Source organism: Lichenostomus cassidix, unplaced genomic scaffold (assembly GCF_008360975.1).
Source record: "Lichenostomus cassidix isolate B80296 unplaced genomic scaffold, HeHo_3.0 HiC_scaffold_40, whole genome shotgun sequence".
Taxonomy (NCBI): domain Eukaryota; kingdom Metazoa; phylum Chordata; class Aves; order Passeriformes; family Meliphagidae; genus Lichenostomus; species Lichenostomus cassidix.
Genome location: NW_028147459.1, coordinates 1,267,788 through 1,288,957, shown reverse-complemented (window position 1 = coordinate 1,288,957; position 21,170 = coordinate 1,267,788). Strand labels below are relative to the sequence as shown.

Below are 21,170 nucleotides of genomic sequence, written 5' to 3'. Positions count from 1 at the left end.
CGATGGCACTGCCTGCTGGCCCTGTCCCCTCCCCAGTGCTGCTGTCACCGTGTCCCCAAACCCCCCAGGGTTGTCCCCAGTTTGGCTCTGGCTGTCACTTCTCATCCTCCAGTGTCCCCACTGTCCCCACAATGTCCCCCAGTGTCACCTGCTCGTGACAGAACTGTCCCCGTCTCTGTCTCAATGTCACCCCGTATCCCTCCACGTCCCCAGTGTGCCTCACAATGCCCTCCCAGTGTCCCCAGTGTCCCTCCAGTGTCACCTGCTCATCCTAAGAGCTGTCCCCATCGCTGTCCCTGTACCCTAATGTCCCTGCCATGTCCCCAATGTCCCTAATGTCACCTGCTCATCCTAAGAGCTGTCCCCATTGCTGCCCCTATATACCCCCATGTCCCTAATGTCCCCAGTGTCACCTGCTCGTCCTCAGAGCTGTCCCCATCGCTGCCCCTGTAATGTCCCCAGTGTCCCTGTAATGTCCCCAGTGTCCCTGCCATGTCCCCAATGTCCCTAGTGTCACCTGCTCCTCCTCAGAGCTATCCCTATCACCACCTGTACACCATGTCCCCAATGTCCCCAGTGTCACCTGCTCGTCCTCGGAGCTGTCCCCATCGCTGCCCCTATACCCTAACGTCCCTGCCATGTCCCCAATGTCCCTGCCATGTCCCCAATGTCACCTGCTCGTCCTCGGAGCTGTCCCCATCGCTGCCCCTGTACCCTAATGTCCCTGCCATGTCCCCAATGTCCCTGCCATGTCCCCAGTGTCCCCAATGTCACCTGCTCCTCCTCAGAGCTGTCCTCATTGCTGCCCCTGTACCCCAATGTCCCTGCCATGTCCCCAATGTCCCTGCCATGTCCCCAGTGTCCCCAGTGTCACCTGCTCGTCCTCGGAGCTGTCCCCATCGCTGCCCCTGTACCCTAATGTCCCTGCCATGTCCCCAATGTCACCTGCTCGTCCTCAGAGCTGTCCCCATCGCTGCCCCTGTACCCTAATGTCCCTGCCATGTCCCCAGTGTCCCCAGTGTCACCTGCTCGTCCTCAGAGCTGTCCCCATCGCTGCCCCTGGTGCCATCCTCAGGTCCCTTTTTCCGCGGCGCTCCGGCGCTCTCCGTCCTCTCCGCCCTCTCCGGCTCCTTCTCCTTGTCCTTCTTCACCTCATCCGTCAGCTGGGAGGGGACAGCAGTGTCACAGGTGTCCCCAGAGTGACCCCAGAGTGACCCTAGGGTGACCCCCACACCCAAAAGTGTCACTGTCACCCCAAAAACGTCACCTTGAAAGCCTCGAAAATCCTCTTGAAGAAGACGAAATTTGGGTCGTAGATCTCGGGCTCCTCGGTGACATACTCGATCTCCACCTCGGCAGTGTCCCCAGGGGGGGTCTCGGTGTCACCTCGGGCGGCACTGGGGGTGGATGTCACCTCCCGGGCAGCCCCCCTGCCTCGCTTCTTCTTCTTGCGGTTGCGGCGCTTGCGGTTGCGCTGGGAGGGGACAGAGAGGGGCGTTGGGGACGTTAGGGGACAATGGGGACGTTAGGGGACAATGGGGACAGAAAGGGATATTGGGGACATTAAGGGACAATGGGGACAGAGAGGGATATTGGGGACAGAGAGGGGCGTTGGGGACGTTAGGGGACATTGGGGACAGAGAGGGACATTGGGGACAGAAAGGGACATTGGGGACATTAAGTGACGTTAAGGACAGAAAGGGATATTGGGGACATTAGGGGACAATGGGGACAGAAAGGGATATTGGGGACAGAGAGGGACATTGGGGACACTAGGGGACAATGGGGACAGAGAGGGACGTTGGGGACATTAGGGGACAATGGGGACATTAGGGGACAATGGGGACAGAGAGGGACATTGGGAACAGAGAGGGGCGTTTGGGACATTAGGGGACAATGGGGACAGAGAGGGACGTTGGGGACAGAAAGGGACATTGAGGACAGAGAGGGACATTGGGGATATTAGGGGACAATGGGGACACGGAGAGACATTGAGGACAGAGAGGGACATTGGGGACAGAGAGGGATATTGGGGGACAATGGGGACACAGAGAGACATTGGGGACAGAAAGGGATATTGGGGACAGAAAGGGATATTGGGAACATTAGGGGACAATGGGGACAGGGAGACACATTGAATACAGAGAGAGACATTGGGGACAGAAAGGGACATTAGGGGACACAGGGGTGGGGCAGAGACCCTCGATGGAGGGGACAAAAAGGGACACTGAGTGACAATGTTAGGTGACAATGGGATTGGCTCAATAAAGGGGAACAAAAAGGGACATTAGGTGACAATAGCATAGGGCAGAACCACCAACGAGGGGACAACAAACGGGGCCAGTGAGGTGACACCAGAGCGCTCCTGACCTCCCCAGAGGGGACAAAGGTGACATCAGAGTGACACAGGTGACCCCAATAAACCTACTGCAGATCCTCCACACTTCCCCACAGATTTCGGGTGTCCCCAACCCCTCCAGGTGCCACTTTGGGTGAGGTGGCACTGTCCCCTCACTGTCCCCTCGCTGTCCCCTCGCTGTCCCCAATGTCACCTCCTTTTTGGATGTCCCTGTGTCCTCCTCGGCCTCCGAGGCTGACGCTGATGCTCGGAGCTCTGTCTCCATCTCGTCCTCAGCTGGGGGGACAAGGAGGGGACAGGGGTGTCACCTCCCACCCCTGGGTGTCACCTCTATCCCTGGGTGTCACCTCCCACCCCTGGGTGTCACCTCCATCCCCTAAATGTCACCTCCAACCCTCCAGGACAACCCGCAGGGGACAAATCCGGTTTTTTAGGGACATTTCGGGGGTTTTAAGGGAGGATTTGGGAGGGTGGGGGACAGCGGTGGGGACACTGGGGGGTGACAAGGGACACCGTGGGTGGCACTGGGGGGGGTGGCAGCACCTTAAGGTGTCCCTGGGGGTCACCTGGCCACACCCACAGGTGACAAATTCCCCTTTTTACTTGGAATTTTCCAATTTTTGGGGCGGATTTTGATGGTTTTACAGCATTTCCTGCGGCTGGGTGACAGTGGGGGGTGACAAGGGACACCGTAGGTGACACTGGGGGGTGACAAAGGGCACCCAGTGAGTGCTTGGGGTGTCCCTGGGGGTCACCTGGCCACACCCACGGGTGACAAATTCCACTTTTTACTTAGAATTTTCCATTTTTTGGGTGGATTTTGATGGCTTTACAGCATTTCCTGCGGCTGGGTGACACCGGGAGGTGACAAGGGACACCGTGGGGACACTAGGGGGGTGGCAGCACCTTGGGGTGTCCCTGGGGGTCACCTGGCTGCACCCATGGGTGACAAATTCCCCTTTTTACTTGGAATTTTCCATTTTTTGGGTGGAATTTTCCAATTTTTGGGTGGATTTTGATGGTTTTATGGCATTTCCTGCGGCTGGGTGACACTGGGGGGTGACAAGGGACACCGAGGGCGGCACTGGGGTGACACTGGGGACAAGGGTGGCAGCACCTTAAGGTGTCCCTGAGGGTCACCTGGCCACACCCACAGGTGACAAATTCCGCTTTTTACTTGGAATTTTCCAATTTTTGGGGCGGAATTTGATGGTTTTACGGCATTTCCTGCGGCTGGGTGACAGTGGGGGGTGACAAGGGACACCGAGGGTGACACTGAGGGGTGACAAAGGACACCCAGTGAGTGCTTGGGGTGTCCCTGGGGGTCACCTGGCTGCACCCACGGGTGACAAATTCCACTTTTTACTTGGAATTTTCCAATTTTTGGGTGGATTTTGATGGTTTTACAGCATTTCCTGCGGCTGGGTGACACCGGGAGGTGACAAGGGACACCGTGGGGACACTAGGGGGGTGGCAGCACCTTGGGGTGTCCCTGGGGGTCACCTGGCCGCACCCACAGGTGACAAATTCCGCTTTTTACTTGGAATTTTCCAATTTTTGGGGCGGAATTTGATGCTTTTATGGCATTTCCCGCGGCTGGGTGACACTGGGAGGTGACAAGGGACACCGAGGGTGACACTGGGGTGACACTGGTGACAAGGGTGGCAGCACCTTGGGGTGTCCCTGGGGGTCACCTGGCCGCACCCACAGGTGACAAATTCCACTTTTTACTTGGAATTTTCCAATTTTTGGGTGGAATTTTCCATATATTTGATGGATTTTGATGGTTTTACGGCATTTCCCGTGGCTGGGTGACACTGGGGGGTGACAAGGGACACCGAGGGCGACACTGAGGTGACACTGAGGTGACACTGAGGTGACACCGGGGTGGCAGGGGGCTCACCCGAGACCCCCGGCACGGTGACCAGCTCCTCCTGCCTGCTCTCCTTGAGCTGCAGGATCTTCTCCAGAGCCTGAGGGATCTTGGGGCCAACGCCGGAGTCCTCGGCCTGGGGGACATGGGGTCAGGGAGAGCCAGAGACCCTGAGAGACCCCAGAGAGACCCCAGACCCATTGAGAGACCCCAGACCCCCTGAGACCCACTGAGAGACCCCAGACCCAGAGATCCCATACCCAGAGAGACCCCAGACCCACAGAGAGACCCTAGACCCAGAGACCCACTGAGACCCCAGACCCACTGAGAGACCCATAGAGAACCCAGACCCCCAGAGAGACCCCAGACCCATTGAGACGCCAGACCCATAGACAGACCCCAGACCCACAGAGACCCCAGACCCACTAAGAGACCCACTGAGGGACCCCAGACCCAGAGAGAGACCCCAGACCCACTGAGACCCCAGACCCACTGAGAGACCCCAGAGAGAGAGACCCTAGACCCACAGAGGCCTGAGACCCACTGAGAGACCCCAGACCCATAGAGACCCCAGAGAGAGACCCCAGACCCACTGAGACCCACTGAGAGACCTCAGAGAGACCCCAGACCCATAGAGAGACCCCAGACCCCCTGAGACCCACTGAGAGACCCCAGACCCAGAGATCCCATACCCAGAGAGACCCCAGACCCACAGAGAGACCCCAGACCCAGAGACCCACTGAGACCCCAGACCCACTGAGAGACCCATAGAGAACCCACACCCACAGAGAGACCCCAGACCCATAGAAACCCCAGAGAGAGACCCCAGAGAGACCCCAGACAGAGATCCCATACCTATAGAGACCCCAGACCCATAGAGAGACCCACACAGAGACCCCAGACCCACAGAGAGACCCCAGACCCATAGACAGACCCCAGACCCACTGAGAGACCCACTGAGAGACCCCAGAGAGACCCCAGACCCACTGAGAGACCCCAGACCCCCTGAGAGAGACCCCAGACCCACTGAGAGAGACCCCAGACCCACTGAGACCCACTGAGACCCCAGACCCATAGAGACCCCAGACCCACTGAGAGACCCCAGACCCACTGAGACCCTAGACCCACAGAGGCCTGAGACCCACTGAGAGACCCCACACCCATAGAGACCCCAGACCCACTGAGACTCCAGACCCACTGAGACCCACTGAGAGACCCACTGAGAGACCCCAGACCCAGTAAAAGAGACTCCAGACCCTCAGAGAGACCCCAAACCGAGAGAGAAACCTCCCTCAGAGAGACCCCAGACCCACAGAGACCCACTGAGACCCCAGAGAGAGACCCTAGACCCACTGAGACCCCATACCCATAGAGACCCCAGACCCACACAAAGACCCCAAACCCACAAACACCAGAGACCCAAGAACAGAACCCAGACCAAAAACCCCCCCCAAAAAGCCCTCAGCCCTACAGAGACCCCCAAAAAGCCCCCCAAAGCCCCCCCCAAAGCCTCCCCAAAAAGCCCCCAACCCCACAGAGACCCCCAAAACCCCCCCAAAGCCCCCCAAAAGCCCCCAGACCCACAGAGACCCTCAAACCCCACCAAAGCCCCCAAAAGCCCCCCAAAGCCCCACAGAGACCCTTGAAGCCCACCCCAAAACCCCCAAAGCCCCCCAAAACCCCCATGGAGCCCCCAGCCCCACAGAGACCCCACAGAGACCCCCAAATCCCCACAAAACCCCAAGCCCCCAAAGAAACCCCCCCAAAAGCCCCAACCCTCCAAAAGCCCCCAGCACCCCAAAGCCCCCCAAACCCCCAATCCCCCAAAAATCCCCCAAAGCCCCCCAAAGGCCCCCAAAACTCCCCCAAAACCTCCCCAAAACGCTCCCAAACCCCCCCAAAATCCCCCAAACTCCCCCCAAACCCCCCCAAAGCCTCACCTCTCTGCTGTCATCGCCGGGGGGCGGGGGAGGCCCGCGGGGCCGGGGGGCTCCCATGGGCAGGGGAGCTCCCATGGGGCTGCCTGGGGGGACAAAGTGACATCAGCCTGGGGACAGGGAGGTGACAAAGGCCACCCTGGGGTGTCAGGGGGTCTCTGCTCACCTCGGGGGGTCAGGGGGGTCCTGGTGGCCATGGCTGTCCCCTCGGGGGGGGCGCGGGGGGCTGGGGGGGTCAGCTTGGCCATTTCCTGCTGCCGCTCCTGTTCCAGCAGTACTGCGGCCTGGGGACATTGGGGACATTGAGGGGACATTGGGGGGTCCTGGGTGGACCTCCCACCCATAGGTGCCCCACAAAACCTCCCCAAACCATCCCAAAACCACCCCGAACATCCCCAAAACCACCCCAAAACATCCCCAAAATCACCCCAAACACCCCCAAAACCACCCCAAACCATCCCAAAACATTCCAAAACCCCCCAAAACCACTCCAAACCACCCCAAAAACCCCCAAAACCACCCCAAACACCCCCAAAACCCCCCCAAAACATCCCAAAACACCCCAAAACCACCCCAAACACCCCCAAGTCACCCCAAAACCCCCCCAAAACCCCCCAAACCACCCCAAAACCACCCAAAACCTCCCCAAACCACCCCAAAACCACCCTAAACACCCCCAAATCCCCCCAAAACAGGGTGTCCCCAAAACAGGACTGTCCCCCTCACCCGTTTCTGCTGCTCCAGCAGCTCCTGCTCCTTGGATTTCTCCCCAAATGGGTGCTGGCCCTGGGGGAGGGGACATTGTCAGGACCCCCCCAGCACCCAAAGGTGTCCCCTGAGGTGTCACCCACCCCTTAAAACACCCTCCAGGTGTCATTCACTCCCCAAAATTGCCCCAGAACTCCCAAAATTGCCCCCAGAACGCCCAAAATTGCCCCCAGAACTCCCAAAACATCCCAAAACCACCCCAAACACCCCCAAAATCACCTCAAAACATCCCAAAACCACCTCAAAACCTCCCAAAACCACCTCAAAGGCCCCCAAAATCACCCCGAACCATCCCAAAACCACCCCAAAACATCCCAAAACCTCCCCAAAACCACCCCAAACACCCCCAAAACCACCTCAAAACATCCCAAAACACCCCCAAACCTCCCCAAAACATCTCAAACCTCCCCAAAACATCCCAAAACCTCCCCAAAACACCCCCAAAACCACCCCAAACACCCCCAAAATCACCTCAAAACCTCCCAAAACCACCTCAAAGGCCCCCAAAACCACCCCGAACCATCCCAAAACCTCCCCAAAACCACCCCAAAACTCCCCAAAACATCCCAAAACCACCCCAAAATTAACCCCTCCATACTTGGGCCCGCTCCTCCTGCAGCAGCATGGCCGCCTTAACCACCCCAAAATCACCTCAAAACATCCCAAAACCTACCCAAAACATCCCCAAACCACCCCAAACACCCCCAAAATCACCTCAAACCATCCCAAAACCACCCCAAAATATCCCAAAACTACCCCAAAACCTCCCCAAACCATCCCAAACCACCCCAAAACCACCCCAAACACCCCCAAAACCTCCCCAAAACATCCCAAACCATCCCAAAACCCCCCAAACCATCCCAAAACCTCCCCAAACCCCACCCAAAACCTCCCCAAGCCATCCCAAAACCTCCCCAAACCATCCCAAAACCACTCCAAACACCCCCAACCACCTCAAACACCCCCAAAACCTCCCCAAAACATCCTAAAACCACCCCAAAACCACTCCAAACACCCCCAAAACCATCCCAAATACCCCCAAAACCACCCCAAAACCCCCCAGAACATCCCAAAACCACCCCAAAATTAACCCCTCCATACCTGGGCCCGCTCCTCCTGCAGCAGCATGGCTGCTTTAACCACCCCAAAACCACCCCCAAAACCACCCCAAACACCCCCAAAACCTCCCCAAAACATCCCAAAACCACCCCAAACACCCCCAAAATCACCTCATAACATCCCAAAACCACCCCAAAACCTCCCCAAACCACCCCGAACACCCCCAAAATCACCTCAAAACATCCCAAAACCTCCCCAAACCATCCCAAAACCACCCCGAACACCCCCAAAATCACCTCAAAACATCCCAAAACCTCCCCAAAACCACCCCAAAACCACCCCAAACACCCCCAAACACCCCCAAAATCACCTCAAAACATCCCAAAACCACCCTAAAATATCCCAAAACCCCCCAAAACATCCCAAAACCAGCCCAAATTAACCCCTCCATACCTGGGCCCGCTCCTCCTGCAGCAGCATGGCCGCCTGCTGCTGGGCCAGCGTTAGCCTCTCCTCCTCGGACAGGGCGGCAGGGGGGGGCGGGGGGGGCACGGAGACCCCTCCCACCGCAGCCCCCAACCCAAAATTGAGCCCCAGCCCCGGCGGGGGAGGGGGAGGAACCAGGGGGTGCTGCAGGGGTAGAGCTGGGGGCAGCTGGGGGTGGGATTTGGGGGGTTTGGGGTTAGTGAGTGGGAGGTGGGAGAGGAAAATTGAACCGAATTTAAGCAAAACCGCCCCAAAATTTAATCAAACCGCCCCAAAATGTAACCAGATCACCTCAAAACTTAACCAAAGCACCTCAAGATTTAACCAAAATGTAACCAAATGTAGCCAAATTTAAGCAAGCCACCCCAAATTTAAGCAAACCACCCCAAATTTAAGCAAACCGCCACAAAATTTAACCAAACCGCCCCAAAATTCAATCAAATCACCCCAAAATTTAATCAAATCACCCCAAAATTTAAGCAAACTGCCCTGAAATTTAACCAAGCCACCCCGAAATTTAACCAAACCACCTCAAAATGTAACCACACCACCCCAAAATTTAACCAAATCACCCCAAAACTTAACAAAACCACCTCGAGATTTAACCCAGCCACACCAGAATTTAACCAAATTACCTCGTCTCAACCAAACCACCCCAAAATTTAAACCATCTCAAGATTTAACCAAACCATCCCGAAATTTAACCAAAATATCTCAAGATTTGACCAAACCAGCCCAAAATGTGACCAAAATATCTCAAAATTTGATCAAACCAGCCCAAAATGTAACCAAAATATCCCAAAATTTGATCAAACCAGCCCAGAATGTAACCAAAATATCCCAAAATTTGATCAATCCAGCCCAAAATTTAACCAAATTTAAAAATTAACAACAAAAATAATTTAGAATTTAAGGAAATCGCCTCAAAATTTAACCAAATTTAAAAATTAACAAAAAAAATCCTTTAGAATTTAACCAAATCACCTCAAAATTTAACCAAACCATGCTGAATTTAACCAAACCGCCACAAAATTTAATCAAATCATCCCAAAATTTAACCAAACCGCCCCAAAATTTAATCAAATCACCTCAAAACTTAACCAAAGCACCTCAAGGTTTAACCAAAATGTAACCAAACCACCCCAAATTTAACCAAACAACCCCAAATGTAACCAAACAGCCACAAAATTTAACCAAACCGCCACAAAATTCAATCAAATCACCCCAAAATTTAATCAAATCACCCCAAAATTTAAGCAAACTGCCCCGAAATTTAACCAAACCACCCCAAAACTTAACCAAACCACCAAAAAATTTAATCAAATCACCCCAAAACTTAATCAAATCACCCCAAAATTTAACCAAACCACCCCAAAATTTAACCAAATCACTCCAAAACTTAACCAAACCATCACAAACTTAACCAAACCACCCCAAATTTAACCAAACCATCCCAAAATTTAACCAAACTACCCCAAAATTTAACCAAACCATCCCAAATTTAACCAAATCACCACAAAATTTAACCAAACCACCCCAAAATTTAACCAAACCAGCCCTGAAATTAGGGTTTTGAGAGGATTCCTAAACCCCTTGGCCACCTCCTCCCCAAAATTGAGTCTTTAAATCCAAAACTGGGTTCCCTAAATTCACTTCCCAACAGGATTTAGTGAATTTATTTATTGAGTGAGTTTAGGATTTATCCCAAAATAATTTATCCCAAATTTGGAACCAAAATATCCCCAAAAATCCCAAAATATCTCAAAATAACCCAAAATATCCCAAAGTAACACCCCAAATTTGAAACCCTGGGTGGACTTAACCCCCCCAAAAATACCCTCTGAGCCCCTCAACCCCAAAATTTGGGATCCCTGAGGATGTCCTGCACCCCAAAACCCCCAAATTTCCCCCAAATTTCCCCAAAATCCCACCTGGGGGGGCGGGGCTTTGTCCCCCTCCTCAGGGCGCAGGGCAGGGCGGCTCAGCACGATGCCAGTCTGGGGGGGAAACAAAATTTGGGGGTCCTGATGAGCCCCCCAAACTCGGGGGGGACACGGGGACCCTCCCCAGATGGGGTCACCCCAAAATACTGCACAGAAACCCCAAAAATTACAGAAATCCACACAAAAATTACAGAAATCACCCCAAAAACCAAAGATATCACCCCAAAAATTACATTCAATCGCTTAAAATTGACTCTCTTCTGTAAGAGAATTCAAATTTGGGGGCGATTTGGGGGGGTCTCCCCCATTTTTGGGGGTCTCCCCCATTTAAATCACCCCAAAAATTACATTAAATCGCTCAAAATTGACTCTCTTCAGTAAGAGAATTCAAATTTGGGAGGGATTTGGAGAGTCTCCCCCATTTTTGGGGGGTCTCCCCCATTTTTGGAGGATCTCCCCCATTTAAATCACCCCAAAAATAACATTAAATCGCTCAAAATTGATTCTCTTCAGTAAGAGAATTCAAATTTGGGAGGGATTTGGAGGGTCTCCCCCATTTTTTGGGGGGTCTCCCCCATTTTTGGAGGGTCTCCCCCATTTTTTGGGGGTCTCTCCCATTTTTGGGGGTCTCACCTGCAGGGTGTAAGCCTGGAGTCTCTCCACCAGCTCCTCACGGGTCCCTGGGGGGCACAGGGGGGGATTAGAGACCCCAAATTCTACCCCACGAATTCCCTTTTTTCCCTCACGAATTGCCCCTCTTTCCCCTCACAAATTCCATCCTCTCAACTCACAAATTCCCCCTTCTTCCCCTCACGAATTCCCACTCTCCCCTCACAAATATTCCCTTCTCTCCCCTCACGAATTCCCTTTTTTCACCCCACAAATTCTCCTCTCTCTCCCCTCACAAGCTCCCCTCTCGCCCCTCACATTTCCCTCACAAATTCCCCCTCTCCCCTCAACGAATTCCCTTTTTCCCCTCACAAATTCCCCCTCTCTCCCCTCACGATTTCCCCCCTCTCTCTTCTCACAAATTCCCTCCCTTCCCCTCACGTTTCCCTCACAAATTCTCCCTTCTTCCCCTCAAAAATTCCCCTCTCTTCCCCTCACGTTTCCCTCACAAATTCCCACTCTCCCCTCACAAATATTCCCCTCTTCCCCTCACGAATTCCCCTCACAAATTCCCTTTTTCCCCTCACAACTGCCCCTCTCTCCCCCCCCTCACAAATTCCCTCCTTTCCCCTCACAAACTCCACTCTCCCCTCACGAATTCCCCTTACAAATTCCATCCTCTCCCCTCACAGTTCCCCCCCTCTTCCCCTCACGAATTCCCTCCTTTCCCCTCACGAATTCCCCTCTCTCCCCTCACGTTTCCCTCACGAATTCCCCCCTCTCTCCCCTCACAAACTCCCTCCTTTCCCCTCACAAACTCCACTCTCCCCTCACGAATTCCCCTCACAAATTCCCTCCTTTGCCCTCACAAATTCCATCCTCTCCCCTCACGGTTCCCCCCTCTTCCCCTCACAAATTCCTCCCTCTCTCCCCTCACGTTCCCCTCACGGTCCCCCCTCTCTCCCCTCACGTTTCCCCGCTTCGCTCCCCTCACGGTCCCCCCTCTCTCCCCTCACGTTTCCCTCACTAATTCCCCCTCTTTCCCCTCACGAATTCCCTCCTTTCCCCTCACTAATTCCCCCCTCTCCCCTCACGTTTCCCTCACGTTTCCCTCACTAATCCCCCTCTCTCCCCTCCCGTTTCCCCTCGCTCCCCTCACCCTGGGCCGGCGCTCCGATGCCGGCCAGCGTTGCCTGCAGCTCGGGGTGAGCCCAGCCGGCGTACGGCGATCTCTCGGCGGCTCTGGGGTCCCTCAGGGGCTCCCCGGGCCCAGCGCCCGCCGCTCCCGCCGCCGCCTCAGCGCGCTCCGCCGCCATCTTGGCCCCGCCGCCACCGCGCGCCCCGCGACCAATCAGAGAGCCGTGCGTTGTGACGTCACGGGGTGGAGGAGGCGGGGCGAAGCCCGCAGGGGTAGAGGGGAGGTGGTGACGTCATGGGGCGGTGACGTCATTGCATTCACGCCTCCCCATCCAACCCGCTGGTCCAGGCCACGCCCTCCTAATTAGCATGGCCCCGCCCATCCTCTCTGCCTGCCGTGGTTCCGCGCTGGGTGTTCATTTGCATAGCTCCGCCCACTGCTTATCCGCAGTGTATTCGCACGGCACTACCTGATCTCGGAGCTCATTTGCATAGCCCCGCCCACCACGACACACACCGACTCATTTGCATGCGCACAGCGAGCGAGTCCACTCATTTGCATAACCACGCCCATCACGCCGCCCTGAGAAACCACGCCCCTTGCTCTGGCCACGCCCCCAAGCGGCTCATTCATTGGTCGGGGCGCGCCGCCCCATTATGGGCGTGTCCTTCTTGGAGGCCACGCCCATTCCGTGCCAAAACCACGCCCCTTTTGTGGGCGTGTCTTCACAACAACCACTCCCTCTTTAGTGGGCGTGGTTTATATGAACCCCGCCCCTTCCCGGAACTGACGTCACACCACCCCTCGCACCCGGAAGTGCCGCCGCAGGTGAGCGCGCGCGCCGCGCGGTGGGGGAGGGGCTGGGGATGTCCCCGGGGGGTCCCTGAGCCCCTCCCGCCCCTCCCCCACCCCGGGGACACCCCCCGGGGACACCCCTCCCCCCCCGTGTCACCCCCCTGTCCCCCCAGCCCGCCATGTCGCGCGCCACGAAGCGGAAGCACGTGGTGCGGCAACTGCTGGAGGAGAGAGTGCAGCCCGGGGCGGGACAGAGCGTGGTCAGGGTGAGACTGGGGACACTGGGGACATCGTGGGGACATTGTGGGGACACTGGGGACACTGCGGGGACACGGGGCGGGACAGAGCGTGGTCAGGGTGAGACTGGGGACACTGGGGACATTGAGGGGACATTGGGGACATCGTGGGGACATTGGGGACACGGGGCGGGACAGAGCGTGGTCAGGGTGAGATTGGGGACATTGGGGACATCGTGGGGACATTGGGGACATCGTGGGGACACTGGGGACACTGGAGACACGGGGCGGGACAGAGCGTGGTCAGGGTGAGACATTGGGGACATTGTGGGGACATTGTGGGGACATTGGGGACATTGTGGGGACATTGTGGGGACATTGGGGACATCGTGGGGACATTGGGGACACGGGGCGGGACAGAGCGTGGTCAGGGTGAGATTGGGGACACTGGGGACATTGTGGGGACATTGGGGACACTGCGGGGACATTGGGGACATGAGGGACACGGGGCGGGACAGAGCGTGGTCAGGGTGAGACTGGGGGGGGCATTGTGCGACATTGGGGGGACATCGGGGACATTGGGGACACTGAGGGGACAGCGGGGACATCGTGGGGACACGGGGCGGGACAGAGCGTGGTCAGGGTGAGACATTGGGGACATTGTGGGACATCATGGGGACAGCGGGGACACGGGGCGGGACAGAGCGTGGTCAGGGTGTGACACGGGGTGACACTGGGGACATTGGGGACATCGTGGGGACAGCAGGGACAAGGGGCGGGACAGAGCGTGGTCAGGGTGAGACATTGAGGGGGACATTGGGGACATTGGGGGGACATTGGGGACACTGAGGGGACAGTGGGGAGGGACACTGGGGACAAGAAGAGGACACTGGGGGGACATGGGGGACATTGGGGACATCGTGGAGTAACTGGAGGGACACTGCAGGGACATTAGGGACACCAGGGGGACATTGGGGACAGAAGCCCGGGACCAGGTGACAGCGGAGACAGAGTCCTCAGCAAGGGGGACACAGAGGGGGACACGGGGGTGACACTGCGGGGACAACAGAGGGACAGGGAACGGACAGCCAGACACGGGGACAAGGGGTGGCCCTGGGGACAAGGGGGGGACACCGGGGGGGACAGAGGGGACCTGGCAGGGCGGGTGGCACTGTGACACCGCGGTGTCCCCGCAGGTGTTGGGGACACCTGGGAACAACCTGCACGAGGTGGAGACGGCGGAGGGGACACGGTTCCTGGCCAGCATGCCACCGCGCTTCCGGCGCCACATCTGGATCAAGAGAGGTGACACTGCCACCCTGTCCCTGTCATTGTCACCCTGACACTGCCACTGCCACCTTGTCATTGTCACATTGTCACTTTGTCACCCTGATACTGCTACTGCCACCCTGTCATTGTCACATTGTCACCCTGTCACTGCCATCCCATCCCTGTCACCCTACCATTGTCACCTTGTCATTGTCACACTGCCATTGTCACCGCGCTTCCGGCGCCACATCTGGATCAAGAGAGGTGACACTGCCACCCTGTCATTGTCATTGCCACCCTGTCTTTGTCACCCTGACAGTGCCACCCCATCCTTGTCATCTTATCATTGTCACCTTGCCATTGTCACCCTGTCATTGTCACCACGCTTCCGGCGCCACATCTGGATCAAGAGAGGTGACACTGCCACCCTGTCATTGTCACATTGTCGCTTTGTCACCCTGATACTGCTACTGCCACCCTGTCATTGTCACATTGTCACCCTGTCTCTGTCACCCTGATACTACCACCCTATCCCTGTCACACAGCCATTGTCACACTGCCATTGTCACCCTGTCACCGTGTCACTGCCACCACGCTTCTGACGGCACGTCTGGATCAAGAGAGGTGACACTGCCACTCTGTCCCTGTCATTGTCACCCTGACATTGCCACCCTGTCATTGTCACATTGTCACCGTGACACTGCCCCTGCCATCTTGTAATTGTCATTGTCACCCTGTCACTGTCACCGTGCTTCTGGCAGCACATCTGGATCAAGAGAAGTGACACTGCCACTCTGTCATTGTCACTGTCACCCTGTCTTTGTCACCCTGACACTGCCACTCTGTCACCCTGACACTGCTCCCCATCCCTGTCACCCTACCATTGTCACCTTGTCATTGTCACCCTGTCTCTGTCACCCTGCCATTGTCACTCTGTCACCCTGCCATTGCCACCGCGCTTCTGGCGGCACATCTAGATCAAGAGAGGTGACACTGCCACCCTGTCTGTCCCTGTCACTGTCACCCTGTCTCTGTCACTCTGACACTGCCACTCTGTCACCCTGACACTGCTCCCCATTCCTGCCACGCTGCCATTGTCACCCTGCCATTGTCACCCTGTCATTGTCACATTGTCACCCTGTCATTGTCACATTGTCACATTGTCACCCTGTCATTATCTCTTTGTCACCCTGTGTCTGTCACCCTGCCATTGTCACCCTGTCATGCCACCGTGCCTCTGGTGGCACATCTGGATCAAGAGAGGTGACACTGCCACCCTGTCCCCGTCATTGTCACGTTGTCACCTCATCCCTGCCACCATGCCATTGTCACCCTGACACTGCCACTCTGTCACCCTGAAACTGTCCCCCATCCCTGTCACCTTGTCATTGTCACACTGCCATTGTCACCCTGTCATTGTCACCCTGTCACCCTGCCATTGTCACCCTGTCACTGCCACTGCCTGGTGGCACATCTGGACCAAGAGAGGTGACACTGCCACCTTGTCATTGTCACCTTGTCACCCTGTCTCTGTCACCCTGACACTGCCCCCCATCCCTGTCACACTGCCATTGTCACCCCGTCACCCTGGCATTGTCACATTGTCACCCTGTCTCTGTCAACCTGTCGCTGCCACCCTATCCCTGTCACACTGTCACTGTCACCCTGATGCTGCCACCTTGTCATTGTCACATTGTGACCCTGTCTCTGTCACCCTGACGCTACTCCCCATCCCTGTCACCCTGCCATTGTCACCCTGTCATTGTCACCCTGTCACTGCCACCGCGCTTCCGGCGGCACGTCTGGATCAAGAGAGGTGACACTGCCACCCTGTCATTGTCATTGTCACCCTGTCTTTGTCACCCTGACAGTGCCACTCTGTCACCCTGACATTGCTCTCCATCCCTGTCACACTGCCATTGTCACCTTGTCATTGTCACATTTTCACCCTGTCTCCGTCACCCTGACACTGCTCCCCATCCCTGTCACCCTGCTATTGTCACCCTGTCACTGCCACCGCGCTTCCGGCAACACATCTGGATCAAGAAAGGTGACATTGCCACCCTGTCATTGTCACCTTGACAGTGCCACTCTGTCACCTTGACACTGCTCCCCATCCCTGTCACCCTGCCATTGTCACGCTGCCATTGTCACCCTGTTTCTGTCACCCTGTTACTGCCACCCCATCCCTATCACACTGTCATTGTCAGCCCTGTCTCTGTCACCCTGCTGTTGTCACCCTGCCATTGTCGCCCTGTCCCCATCATTGTCACATTGTCACCTCATCCCTGCCACCCCGTCTGTCCCCACATTGTCCCCAACCCCATCCCCGTGTCCCTGTCCCCCCGGTGACCTCTGGGTGACCTCTGGGTGACCTCTGGGTGACCTCTGTCCCCTCCTGTCCCCTCCTGTCCCCTCCCCAGGTGACTTCCTGCTGGTGGACCCGATCGAGGAGGGGTCAAAGGTCAAAGCCGAAATCTCCCTGGTGCTGCTGCCCCCCCACGTGCGCTCCCTGCAGCGCCAGGGGCTCTGGTAGGACTGAAATATCCCAAAATTACCCCAAAATATCCCAAAATTATCCTAAATAACCCCAAAATATCCCAAAATTACCCCAAAATAACCCCAAAATATCCCAAAATATTCCAAAATTACCCCAGAAACACCCCAAAATAACCCAAAATCACCCCAAAATATCCCAAAATATCCCAAAATTACCCCAAAATAGCCCAAAAATACCCCAAAATAACCCCAAAATAGCCCAAAAGTACCCCAAAATTACCCCAAAATAACCCCAAAATATCCCAAAAACACCCCAAAATAACCCAAAATCACCCCAAAATATCCCAAAATTACCCCAAAATAACCCAAAATCACCCCAAAATATCCCAAAATTACCCCAAAATATCCCAAAATTACCCCAAAATTACCCCAAAATAACCACAAAATAGCCTAAAAATACCCCAAAAACACCCCAAAAACACCCCAAAATAACCTAATGTACCCCAGGGGCTCTGGTAGGACCTGAAATACTACAAAAATACCCCAAAAACACCGAAAAAATCCCCCAAAATAACCCCAAAAGATCATCCCCCCCTCCCCAAACCCCTCCCAGTAACCTCCCAGTGCTCCCAGTAAGCTCCCAGTGCTCCCAGTAAGCTCCCAGTAAGCTCCCAGTGCTCCCAGTAAGCTCCCAATGCTCCCAGTGCTCCCAGTAAGCTCCCAGTAAGCTCCCAGTAACCTCCCAGTAAGCTCCCAGTGCTCCCAGTAAGCTCCCAGTGAGCTCCCAGTGCTCCCAGTGCTCCCAGTAAGCTCCCAGTGCTCCCAGTGCTCCCAGTAAGCTCCCAGTGAGCTCCCAGTGAGCTCCCAGTACTCCCAGTAAGCTCCCAGTAAGTTCCCAGTGAGCTCCCAGTGAGCTCCCAGTAAGCTCCCAGTGAGCTCCCAGTGAGCTCCCAGTACTCCCAGTAAGCTCCCAGTAAGCTCCCAGTGAGCTCCCAGTAAGCTCCCAGTGCTCCCAGTAAGCTCCCAGTAAGCTCCCAGTGCTCCCAGTGCTCCCAGTAAGCTCCCAGTAAGCTCCCAGTAACCTCCCAGTAACCTCCCAGTGCTCCCAGTAAGCTCCCAGTGCGCTCCCAGTGCGCTCCCAGTAAGCTCCCAGTGCTCCCAGTAACCTCCCAGTGAGCTCCCAGTGCTCCCAGTAACCTCCCGGTGAGCTCCCGGTGCTCCCAGTGAGCTCCCAGTAACCTCCCAGTGCTCCCAGTAAGCTCCCAGTAAGCTCCCAGTAAGCTCCCAGTGAGCTCCCAGTGCTCCCAGTAAGCTCCCAGTAAGCTCCCAGTAAGCTCCCAGTAAGCTCCCAGTAAGCTCCCAGTGCTCCCAGTAAGCTCCCAGTAAGCTCCCAGTAACCTCTCCCAGTGCTCCCAGTAAGCTCCCAGTAAGCTCCCAGTGCTCCCAGTGAGCTCCCAGTAAGCTCCCAGTGCTCCCAGTAAGCTCCCTGCCCCCCCCAGGCCCGAGGCTTTCGCGACCTTGGAGAGGAAAAACCCGCGGGAGAGGTGAGTGGGGGAGGGGAAATTTGGGGGGAAAAAATTTGGGATGGGAATTTGGGGAGGTGGAGATTTGGGGGAAAAAATTTTGGGAGGGGGAAAAAATTTTGGGGAGAGGGAAAATTTGGGAGGAGGGAAAAATTTGGGGAGGGGGAAAATTGGGAGGAAAAATTTTGGGGAGGGCAGAATTTGGAGGGATAAAAATTTTGGGGGGAGATTTGGGGGAGAGAAAAATTTGGGAGGGAAAAAATTTGGGATTTGGGAGGGGGAGATTTGGGGGAAAAAATTTGGGATCAAAAATTTGGGGAGATGGAATTTGGGGAGAAAAATTTGGGGAGGGGAAAATTTGGGGGAGGGGAAGATTTGGGGAAAAATTGGGGAGGGGGAAAAAATTTGGGGAGGGGAGGGAATTTGGGGAGAAAAATTTGGGGAGGGAAAATTTTTGGGAGGTGGAATTTGGGGGGAAAAATTGGGGAGGGGAGATTTGGGGATCAAAATTTGGGGAGGGGGAGATTTGGTGGGGAGGGGGGTGGGGAGGTGGAATTGGAGGGAGAGAAAATTTTGGAAGGGGGAAAATTGGGGGAAAATTTGGGGGAAAGGGGAAAAATTTGGGTGGAATTGGGGGACAAAAATTTGGGGGAATTTGGGGGAGAGAAAAATTTTGAAAATTTGGGGGAGATTTGGGGGAGGAAACTTTGGGGGAAAATTTGGGATCAAAATTTGGGGAGATGGAATTTGGGGGAGAAAAATTTGGGGAGGGAAAATTTGGGGTCAAAAATGTGGGAGGGAAGATTTGGGGGAAAAATTGGGGAGGGGGAAAAATTTTGGGGAGGGGGAGAGGGGAATTTGGGGTGGGGAAAATTTGGGCGATAAAAATTTTGGGAGGTGGAATTTGGGGGAAATGTTTGGGAGGGGGAGATTTGGGGATCAAAAATTTGGGGAGGGGGAGATTGAGGGGCAGGGGAAAATTTGGGGGATAAAATGTTGGGGAGGTGGAATTTGGGTGGAGAGAAAATTTTGGGAGGGGGAAAATTGGGGGAGAAAAAATTTGGGAGGGGAAAATTTGGGATCAAAATTTGGGGAGGAATTTGGGGGACAAAATTGGGGAGGGGGATTTGGGGAGAGAAAATTTGGGGGAAGAAATTGGGGGAAAATTGGGGAGAGGGAAAATGCGGAAAAATTTGGGATCAAAAATTTGGGGAGGGGAGATTTGGGAGGGGAAATTTGGGAGGTGGAATTGGGGTAGAAAAAATTTGGGGGAAATTGGGGGAGGGGGAGATTTGGGGGAAAAAATTTGGGATCAGAAATTTGGGGAGGGGGAAGTGGGGGGAGGGGAAAATTTGGGGGACAAAAATTTGGGGAGGGGGAGATTTGGGGGAGAAAAAATTTTGGGAGGGGGAAAATTGGGAAAAATTTGGGGAGGGGGAGATTTAGGGGGGGAAATTTTGGGGAGGGGGAGGTTTGGGAGGGAGAGAAAAATTTTGGGAGGGGAAAATTGGGGGGAGAAAAAAATTTGGGGAAAAAAAACTTGACCTCCTGATGTCCCCAAGGCAGGGATGACACTGGGAGCAGGGGGTTGGAATGGAAAGGGTTAAAGGGACAGTTGGGGACACTTGGGGACACTTGGGGACACGGTGCCACCTTGGGGACACTGTGACCTCCTGATGTCCCCAAGGCTGGGATGACACTGGGAGCGGGGGGTTGGAATGGAAAGGGTTAAAGGGACACTTGGGGACAGCTGGGGACAACTGGGGACAACTGGGGACTGGGGGGTTGGAATGGAAGGGGTTAAAGGGACACTTGGGGACACTTGGGGACAATTGGTGACACTGTGACCTCCCGATGTCCCCAAGGCAGGGATGACACTGGGGGTGGCGAGGTTGGAACGGAATGGAAGGGGTTAAAGGGGACACTTGGTGACACTGTGACCTCCCGATGTCCCCGAGGCAGCGCTGACCCCGAGGAGCTCTTTGTCAACACCAACCGGGGGGTGACAGCTGGGGACACCGAGGGGGACAGCGAGGAGGACACTGAAGGGGACAGCGAGGAGGACAGCGAAGGGGACAGCGAAGGGGACAGCGGTGACACCGAGCAGGACAGCGAGGAGGACACTGGGGACACCGCCAAGGACACCGCGGGGGACACAAAGGACATTGGGGACATTGGGGACGAAGCCCCGCGGCCGAAGGACAATGGGGACAGTGGGGACAGTGGGGACAATGTGACACGGGACAGGGAATGTCCCCAATAAATGGCACTGGTGGCACTGGGAGGAGGTGGCTCTGTGTCCCCACAGTGACACAGGTGACACGGGACAGGGAATGTCCCCAATAAATGGCACTGGGGACACTGGTGGCACTGGGAGGAGGTGGCTCTGTGTCCCCGCAGTGACACAGGTGACACACAGGGATTGTCCCCAATAAATGTCACTGGTGGCACTGGGGACAGAGTGACACAGGACAGGGATTGTCCCCAATAAAGGGCAGTGGGGACAATGGGGACAATGTGACACGGGACAGGGAATGTTCCCAGTAAGTGGCACTGGTGGCACTGGGAGGAGGTGGCTCTGTGTCCCCGCAGTGACACAGGTGACACAAAGGGATTGTCCCCAATAAAGGACACTGGTGGCACAGGTGGCACTGGGGACAGTGGGGACAATGTGAC

The 21,170-nt window shown here is 55.5% G+C and overlaps 2 protein-coding genes across 6 annotated transcripts in view; one reads left to right on the top strand and one right to left on the bottom strand.

The window, feature by feature from the left end:
• SF3B2 (splicing factor 3b subunit 2) overlaps positions 1–12,379 on the bottom strand; it is a 32,895-nt gene extending 20,516 nt beyond the window's left edge. For 3 of the 5 annotated variants that reach the window (XR_014848118.1, XM_085046329.1, XM_085046330.1), the window contains exons 1-11: positions 12,194–12,378; positions 11,059–11,105; positions 10,414–10,479; positions 8,450–8,650; positions 6,896–6,955; positions 6,336–6,453; positions 6,173–6,255; positions 4,263–4,368; positions 2,553–2,635; positions 1,268–1,474; positions 1,026–1,163 (exon numbers count right to left, since the gene is read on the bottom strand). Coding sequence is in view for 4 of the 5 variants with exons in the window: in XM_085046329.1 (XP_084902455.1) it covers positions 1,026–1,163; positions 1,268–1,474; positions 2,553–2,635; positions 4,263–4,368; positions 6,173–6,255; positions 6,336–6,453; positions 6,896–6,955; positions 8,450–8,650; positions 10,414–10,479; positions 11,059–11,105; positions 12,194–12,350 (1,266 nt within the window). In the remaining variant the exon portion in view is untranslated. Of the gene's footprint in view, positions 1–1,025; positions 1,164–1,267; positions 1,475–2,552; positions 2,636–4,262; positions 4,369–6,172; positions 6,256–6,335; positions 6,454–6,895; positions 6,956–8,449; positions 8,651–10,413; positions 10,480–11,058; positions 11,106–12,193 lie in introns of all 5 variants that reach the window. The other 2 variants (XM_085046331.1, XM_085046332.1) reach the window with 1 other exon arrangement.
• Positions 12,380–12,954: 575 nt separating this feature from the next.
• On the top strand, positions 12,955–20,778 carry EIF1AD (eukaryotic translation initiation factor 1A domain containing). Its single transcript, XM_085046603.1, has 6 exons — positions 12,955–13,000; positions 13,141–13,233; positions 14,400–14,508; positions 16,896–17,004; positions 18,471–18,515; positions 20,457–20,778. Exons 2-6 carry the CDS (start codon positions 13,147–13,149, stop codon positions 20,755–20,757), a joined length of 651 nt encoding a protein of 216 aa, XP_084902729.1. The 5' UTR covers positions 12,955–13,000; positions 13,141–13,146; the 3' UTR covers positions 20,758–20,778.
• The last annotated feature ends 392 nt before the right edge of the window (positions 20,779–21,170 follow it).